This window comes from Sabethes cyaneus, chromosome 2 (assembly GCF_943734655.1).
Source record: "Sabethes cyaneus chromosome 2, idSabCyanKW18_F2, whole genome shotgun sequence".
NCBI classification, from domain to species: domain Eukaryota; kingdom Metazoa; phylum Arthropoda; class Insecta; order Diptera; family Culicidae; genus Sabethes; species Sabethes cyaneus.
The window spans coordinates 102,863,271-102,872,196 of record NC_071354.1 but is presented as its reverse complement, the minus strand read 5'-3'; the positions used below and the strand labels follow the sequence as shown (position 1 = coordinate 102,872,196).

General features: G+C 37.9%; 1 protein-coding gene across 2 annotated transcripts; it reads right to left on the bottom strand.

Annotated features, from left to right (window-relative positions):
* Nucleotides 1-434: 434 nt before the first annotated feature.
* Nucleotides 435-7,842, bottom strand: LOC128734353 (chromobox protein homolog 1-like). 2 transcript variants are annotated; one of them, XM_053828514.1, is made up of 5 exons: nt 7,682-7,841; nt 1,810-1,971; nt 1,630-1,756; nt 1,423-1,569; nt 435-1,359 (listed from the first exon to the last, which is right to left on the bottom strand). In XM_053828514.1, the coding sequence occupies exons 2-5, from the start codon at nt 1,918-1,920 to the stop codon at nt 1,175-1,177; spliced, it is 570 nt and encodes a 189-aa protein (XP_053684489.1). In that variant the 5' UTR covers nt 1,921-1,971; nt 7,682-7,841; the 3' UTR covers nt 435-1,174. The 2 variants fall into 2 exon arrangements, with proteins under 2 accessions (XP_053684489.1, XP_053684488.1); XM_053828513.1 differs by having other exon boundaries at nt 1,423-1,756; nt 7,682-7,842.
* Nucleotides 7,843-8,926: the final 1,084 nt, after the last annotated feature.

Sequence of the window (8,926 nt, the reverse complement as noted above, 5' to 3'; positions counted from 1 at the left end):
AGATTTGTCTACAAATTCCAGATTTTTGGAATCGTCTTGCAGATCATTATAAATTTGCAGTTTTTATGACTTTTATTGCTTTGGTGCAGTTTTTTGTTCGAAGCTCTTTAAACTTTCACAGACTTCCTAAAAAAGTGTGCAGATTTTCGCAGATTATTCTTAAACCAGAAAATTCGAGAACATGTTATAAAAACTAGACATAAAAAAATTTGGCCCCTTAAAGCTACCGTATACGGAGCCTGTACAATTAAATGACATGATAAAAAAAGAGCATAGAATTAAATAAAAATTTTGAGTTGTTTTTTACGTTTTTAACAACTTCCGACTAGTTGGAATTTGTTCTATTTGCTCCACGACATGAGTTTTGATCGGACGTTTGTTTTCTGTAATACAATGAAACGAATGGCTTTCGAAATAATACTTTCCTCCGAGGGTTGGATTCCTTATTTTATTGATTACTAATTTAAATGTTCACTTTCTTACACGTAATTCAGATGTTTGTTTTTGTAAAAGAATAAAAACCTTTTCAAGAAAATCAGCTCTTGTAAATTAGTCCCCAAGATTAACTTCAGCTTCAGCACAAGCATTTAATGCCGGCTTAATACACTTGGGATAATTTCGTATGTTTACTTCACGTGTTCGTCGCCATTTTTTGCGCAATGCGATAGTCAAACAAATCCAGACTTTGTGAATATTGAAGGTAGAACTTCAAAGGTATGCATTTGCAAATTATTTGTACCAGGATTAAGTAGAACATTAATCGGTGCGTGTGAATTTACAGTTGATAGTTCGATATTTTTAAATAACAAATTATATAGAAAAATGAACAAAAATAAAGTCATCCAAACTGTCTCAATAACAATAGCTAAAGTAGCCTGCATATAATGAAGATATTTGTATATTCCAATCAATAAAACGGTTTGCATTAGTTGATTTTGATTTACAGTTCAATTGATCAAATAGTAAGTAGATAGAAATAAATGAGAAATGACTGTTCCGAGGAAACTATACCGAAAATTCATTATGCATATTCTAATGCACGAAAGTTACATTTTTGTCAACGCTTCCTGCTGGTTTTATCAGCAAAAAGGAAAGAGAAATATGATACTTAAAATAGATTCACATATCCATATTCTTATAGTTAAGCTGTGTGGTCTATACTACCATTATTTCTTTAGGCATAATCGTCCTTGGCGTCATTTTTCTTTTCCGAAGTTTGCCATGTTAAGCGGGATTCGTAGAACTTGATGACGATCTGTGGACACTTTACATTCGCTTGCTTAGCCGGTACGAGATCCGCGTTGGCTGCATCCTTCCACTTCATCAGAAACATAAGCTGGCCATTATGATCGGTAGCACCTTAAAACAAGAAATCATTAACGTGATGACACATTTGCTTACGAATGCTTTTTGGCGCTTCACCTAGAATTTCCTCTGGTTCTAGTCCTCGATCAAATCCGATCTTCTTATCTTCCCCAGCCGTAGACTTTCTCTTTGCTGCGGGAGCCTTTGAATCATCAGATACACCAGATTTGCGTCCTACTTTTCTGCCAGAGCTTTCTTCTTTACCTGTAGAAAAATCAACGCATGGGTAAACTGGTTCCAATGCACACGATGATGACAACTTACCATCCTTTTCCTTTTTCTTCCTAGCATCTTCAAAAGCTTGAATCAAGTCCGGACAATCCAGGTTTTCTTCTGGTTCCCAAGTATTTTCATCAGACGAGTAACCTTTCCATTTAAGATAGTATTCAACCTATAGGAAAAAATATATAGAATATATAGAATTTAGCACCAAAATTTATTCACCTTTCCATTCACAACTCTCCTATCGAGAATTTTTTCAACAGAGAACTCGGCACCGTCATCTGGCGGCACTGGTTGTTCGTTTTTGGATGTTGCTTTCTTGCTGGTGCTCATTGTTCCGTTTCAAACGTACAACTTCAACTGTTTATCACGAAGTTCAGTTTTCTGAAAATAGTGAAAATAGACGCGGTTAGTTTTTGTGATCGCAATTTTTCTAACTACAAACAGCTGAAAGCTGAAAGCTACGAAACAGTAAACAAGGCAAACTGGCGTAGTTCAATGAGAAAATATAAAAAATAGTGAATTTTCTTCATATAGATACAAATGAAAATAGCGTATAAAATTCTATGCCGGGCATCGATACATCTATGCCCGCAGGTGGATGAGTTCCGGCCCTGTACGACACTCCGAGATCTTTCTGCTAAAGGCCGGGATGTCATATTTTAAATATGATGATGATAATGATGAGAGGAAAAATGGCAGATATATCGAATTTGTAAATGTTCTTTACGCTGGACATTTTGTTCTACTACTGAGTTGTAAAATGTTGTAAATAGTGAAGAAGTGGAGATTTCGTCAGCCCCACCTAACACCGGTTGTCCTCAACACCGCGCACCCGCCATCAATTTTTCAATACAAACAACCACAAATGAACCCATAGGAAAACAAATCTCGGACCATCAACGGTTATCAACTTTATCAGGGCTCGACCCATCTTTATATAGGTCTACAAAATAAATTGAGCGCAGCACAACGTGGGCGTTCGCGGTAGTTGAAAGAAGCTCTAAACCATAGAGTCGCATCCGTCTCGCAACCTTCGAGACAAAACAGCTATAGTGCACAGTATTTATAACAGGAACTCGTCGTAAACCCCAAAAACCGACCGCTACGTTTCGTTCATTTTTGCAACTGCGTAATATGGTCGAATGACTAATCATGGCAATGTTAAAACGCCGAAACGTTTTTTCTCGTTTCTGAATTTATAAAATTAACTAAAATTTTAAGTTAGCTTCTACTTTTCCTCAGCGGTTTTCTTTACCTCTTCGCACCCTCTTCAGGATATTCAAGAATCCGAATAATTTAGAACTATTAGTTATCTGAGCTGCAGTACTGTCCTTATTCTTAATCAGAATAAAGGCACTTTCTAAACAACGCAACAATCACATTTGGTAATTTTTACCCTGAATCCCACTTAAATTCACAAATGGTCGGTTTTAAACCAGGCCGAACCAAGTGACAAAACTCTGAATTCGAGAAAAACGCGTTCAAAGTTTGCTGCTCTGTATGTTTTGTACCTGTCAATCGATTGAAATCATCTCATAACTCTAGCTATTTGCAACATTTATGTAGTCTGATTAGAGTAAAATGAAAATGCTTGATCGTTTGCTGTCATTAACTCATATTGTTAAATTTTGCGAATTGGTCCGAACATTTGCGAATTGACTCAACACCGAGCAAATATTCTATTATATTCCCAACCACATTCAGAATTAAATGTGACTGCTTTTCATTTATTGATTAATTAAAAAGCCCTGAACCACGTAAAGGTCCAACATTAACGTAAGGCAATATAACTTTGGATATATCTGAAGAAAAATGCTGCCCAAGCCATTCATGCACCGCCTTCAAATTTTCTGCTCATTTTAACATCTGGCGCTGCGAATAGCCCGTCTGTTTGGCGAATGTAGTCGGTCCAGTTTGTCTGGAAAACTATTCCTATGCATTATCTGATATAGCTGGTCGCACTCGATGGTATCGTATGCTGCCCTGAAATCCTCGAAAATATGATGCGGAGGATTTGTCGCAGTGAAAATTTGATTCGCAGCAGCACGGACCCCATAAAACTCGCCTAATAGTACCCTATAAAATCTCTTGCTATTGGGGATAGACGACATAACAAAATCTGCGAACATATCTTGTAGGCGGCGTAATTACAGCAATCGAGCCGATCATCCTTTTAATGGATGAGACAAACCACACTCTCCATCCATTCCTCCGGTAGCTTCTTATTCTCCCAAATTCTTGAAATTATCCAGTGAAGTGCCGTTGCTAGTAGTTCACTGCAATTTTTGTGGAGTTCTGCCGGAAGTCGGCTTTTTCTCGGTTCTAATATTCTTTAGCTAAGCAATTTCTTCCCGCATCCTTTAGAGCCGGCACGCTGTAATCGTTTTTAGGCACTCCTAGGTTAATTTTTGTTTCGTCTCCTTCGTTATATAGCCATTGAGATGCCCATCGGAGAAGCGCTTCCACCTGTCGACCATCTTGTGTTCGTATCCAGCTTCGGCGTGTATCATTTACGAGATTGGTTCACTTTCTTACAGAACTTGCGCGTCTTGTTAGCCCGGAGAAATCTCTTCATGATTTCTGTCAGTCTTCTGGCGTTTTTCCTTCTCAATCGTAATCAACTTATTTCGTGGTCGTTGTTACTTGGCCAAATACTTCCTCGTGACAATGCTTAGTTTTACAAGTTCTTTTTCCTTTCCGTCGCATGCTGACATTCCCTGTCAAACCAGTCGTTTCTTACACTCGAGGCCTCTTCACCTAGCACCGCAGTTGTATCCTTATTGATGGCCGAGCATATCCTGCTCTATCCAACTCCGAGAGTTGAAGAACACAGAGGAAGGGAGAGCTTCATCCAGTACAATTTTCGGAAGTCGACCCACAGTCTGATTGCCGCATGTTTTACTAAGGGCGGCTTTGTCGCAAGGTACTGACCGTCGATAGTTCTGAGTGCACATTTACTGCTATTTGGTAATGGTTCGAGTCGATACCCGCACCCCGTAAGGAGTGTATGTGGGTGATGTTCGAGAAAAACTGGCCATCGATGAGAATATGGTCGATTTGGTTGTGTTCGTTGTTCAGGTGATTTCCAGGTGGTTTTGTGGATATCTTTTCGAGGATAGGTGCTTTTGATCACCTGCTCTTTTCTCGTTCGTTGCAAAGCTTCAAATCCGTCGTTTCTTCCTTCGTCGTAAATTTATTTTATCTCTTACGTTTTTCGATGCGGCCATATTCTTGACTACCGTATGAGATCCACGAGGCCTACGACCGATTTCTCTCTAGTATCATGGTACCTATCGATTTATCTTTTCCTTGAACGTGCTCGAAGACGCTTTTCTTGACCCAGGGCAGCTATATTATTGAGGAACAATTTGGTTCTACTATAAAGTACTCCACGGTGATGTCAGTAACGAGAATGATATTAACTGATCCCGCACAAAAACCCTTACTCGGTTTGTTTATATGATAGGAGGTCGGCCTTATTGTTAAATGTTGGTAGTCACTTGTACCTTTTGAAATTAGGTTAACTGGATTACGTACGAATGGCCGGAACAAAAATGGCCATATCACAAATGGCCGAAACGCACATGACCGAATCACGAATGGTGGAATCGACAATATATTGCGAAAAACGATACATGGCTGCAAACAATACTCGCGGCTACAAGCTGCACGACATAATAGTTTCAAGCATAGGTATGACTACATCTTGATTATGTTAGCTAAAAAATCTTAAATTTTTGAGTTGAATTGTATTGTAAGATTAATTTTTATAGCTTAACATTGTTAGACATGGTGAATAAGTTGTTTAAATAGCAAGAATTTGCTTGGCTTATGCGACATTTTGAAAACTAATGGTAGAAACGCTGCACGTGCTGCAGGGGTTAGACTAAATGATAGACAGGCAAAATTTTCATAAAACTCGTTATAAAAGTTATACAAACGGTTATAACTTCTGTAATATAAGACATTTTTAGATAAAACCTATTGCATTCAGCGAGAAAGTTGTTGTAATTTTTCTTAAATATTTTGAGATTTACAGTAACCAACGAACACCGGAGATATTCCGGGGTATGTCAATAGTTGATGTGTTTCATCGCATTTGTGGTTTTGTATCATGAAAATTTAATATCTTTCATATTTTGTCTCGAAGCTAGACTTCATTTCCAGTGGATTGGTAGAAAAAGAACTGAAAAAAACAGGTTATGGCCGTTTCCGTGAAATCAGTGCCAGCAATATTTCTGGGTTTAGTTTTAAGAAGGTCACATTTACCTTTCCTTCATGCTGAATTGCCCACTGAAGCCTCTTGAAAGTGCAAAAATCCCTCCCATTGTTAAGTGTACTGGCCAGAGGAACGAATGAGTCCTCGCCAGGGACGGCTATAATATGGGATAGTACTGGCAGTGAGGAATAAGTGGTAGATCAAGCTTTGAAGGAACGGTAAGCCCCAATACACACAAGCACGCATAAAATTTAATAAGCATATCGCTCATTCAATAGCGATTATAGCAAAAAGAAATGCAGCGCAGGTCATACAGCAAACACCCGGGCGATATCACAATAGATCAATTATACTGGTCGCAGTGATGAGTCCACATAAGAAAAAAAAGGTCACATAATCAAACCTTTTGCATGCATCATGCGACCTTCTGAAAACTAATGCCAGGTTTATCATTCTGATATCGATATGAATATCAAACTTGGTTCTATGAGTCACAGACTGTGAAGGCTTTTCCTGGTCTGCTCACGCTTCCTAGTCTCGGCGGAAGTAGTCAATAAAGCCAAAATGGCTCCACAAATAATTTTACAGAAATGACCATATCTCGGTTATTTTTGACGGATTGCCATTCTCTTTTCACCAGTCGAATGCAAATTGATTCTAGATTTTGGAGAAAGTATATATAACTATAAATGAAGTTTTATACTATTAAAAGATAAAAGATAAAAGCAAAAAATCAATTTTTGACACATCTCTGAATAACTCGGAATATCCTTGGTATGCTAGCCACTGCGAACCTCAGAAAGTCAAAGCTGGAAAAATTTGCCTGTCCAATGCAACAGGTTTCATCTAAAAAAGTCTTATATGTCGACCAACATTTGAAATGGGCGGATAAGCCAACTGTCAAACAGAACGAGTGAGTTGATTTTCCTATGCTGCTCCAGCAAAAAATAACCCTCGCTCGGTCTGTTTGACGTTTGGCTTATTCGCCCTTTTCAAATGTTGGTCGACTTTGGTCTTACTCCTGTATTGGCATTGCCAGCGTTGAAAGAGATTTCGTAGGCTGCTCGCACTTACAGGAAATCTCGTACCGAACTGTCAACGCGTGAGTGTTGACAAAAGCAAAAATACTTCCCTTTCTTTTTTTCTCACGCAAAACCCTGAACAATATCAGCAACGCTGGCAAGGCTAATTGTGAAAGCTGGTCGTGGTATTACAATGCCGGTTCACTCGTAGTGTTTTTGATCTCGCTATGGGTTCGATCATTGTAACCAGCAAGTCTTGTGCTTATCAATTCCTAATAATATAATTTAATATCTATTCATGAAATGCTTTTTATGCTGAAAACATCTTTGTTGTCGGCGCTTATAAATGAGCTTCAATTGTACTATATGTAATGACCGGAATAGCCTAAACTGGCATCACTGATAGTAAAAAAAATAGCGGCTTAATAAATGCTAGCAAACAGTTCCAAAATTTGTAACTGCTTTACAAATATCAAATTATTCTAATTAATTAGTGTTATTCACATGAATTACCATTTGGTTTAATGGTCGGAGCACACCATTTACTTTTAACTATCTAGTCTTTCTACTGCGTAATGCAGCATAGAATACCCTGCAAGCCAATTGGTAGTAGAAGTAGCATCGTACTTCTTACGTTCCCTACGTTAGTTTTTAAGTCAAACAATTAATAAACATGTTATGGCTTATTTCCCTCCATTGATAATAGCCCAAAACGCCACCAGAGGTTAGAAATGATCAGAAAAACAATGAAACAAAAAAGCAAATTTGACATTCAATCAAAAGCAAGCGCCGTCGTGACGCAGGAGGAATGCAAATTTGAAGGAATCTTTTTCATTGGACTTTTACTTACCTTTAATCCTGTGTTTCAAGATTTTCGCGTACTGCGTTCTACAGTTGTTATTGCAAATAGAATATAGTAACCACACTAAATAGATTTTCCACTAAAAATGTTTTTCAAATCCTTTGAAAAGCGGATGATGCTTCTTGCGCGGCGACAGAGATGTGTAGTTGTATTCTTCTATACTTTTGCTTCCCCCGTCGAAAGATGACAAGCAGTGTTGCCGATAGTTTTTTTACGCAGCAAGATAATATTGTTAAGTATTAATTTAAATAAATGTTTGTTATTAAACCTCGTATCAAACCAGGCAGTCAAGATGAGTTTTCTGTGCAAACATCTCTGAACTGCACATTATAGGTGTAATAAATATGGAATAGATATCTTTTCTGATTAACATCGGTATCAAAAAGTCCATAAATATAGCCAAATCAGTCAAATACATGTTATAACCTGACATGTTGTATTCAGACTTCATTAATTATTTCGCAGATTTAACAACCCTGTTCAATGGCAACCTTCATTAGAAGACAACCGCGCGCCGCGGCAATACATTCAGCCGTGTGTACACTGCGTGAAAAAGGTATGAAACGAGGGAATGCACCGTATAGAGGCGGAGGCACACTGTCCGTCAGCAAATGCGCTATATGACGGCGCGCCAGTGAAGACACCTACACTGAGAAATGGAAATTCCATTACACCGCCGCTCGAACAGCAAGACAAGAGCAACATTTCAAATAGGCCGAAGTCAAAACTGACAGTTTCGAGAAAATCGATATTGAAACTTGAGCATCATTTTTCAACTCGTTATTTGATATAAACAGTGTTGCTTAGAATTGAATGTCACATTATGATGCAAAAACATAATAGTTTAATGTGTAATGCAACAACTAGCAGAAAAAACATTGATTTACTTTGTAATTTGCAAAAATATGCGTTTGGCCGTTTTCGGAGATCATTCGGTAATACGACTTTTTCATAAGGCTGATTTGATTATCAATTGGGTTGTTTAGTGTATGAGAAATGTCTCATTTAGACACATTTATGCACGAAGAACACTTCCAGGAACATATAACAAAATTTATTTTTGCATTTAAATTGTCTACAGCTTCGATATTATAAAAAGCAATATTTTAAATTTTTATTAAAAGACACTTGTGTTTATATAATGACGTTCGAGAGTTACGTTGAAAAAAATGCATAAGACACGTAAGATGATTTCAGCAGGGACAATATTTCGTCACTGTGACATAAAGAAAT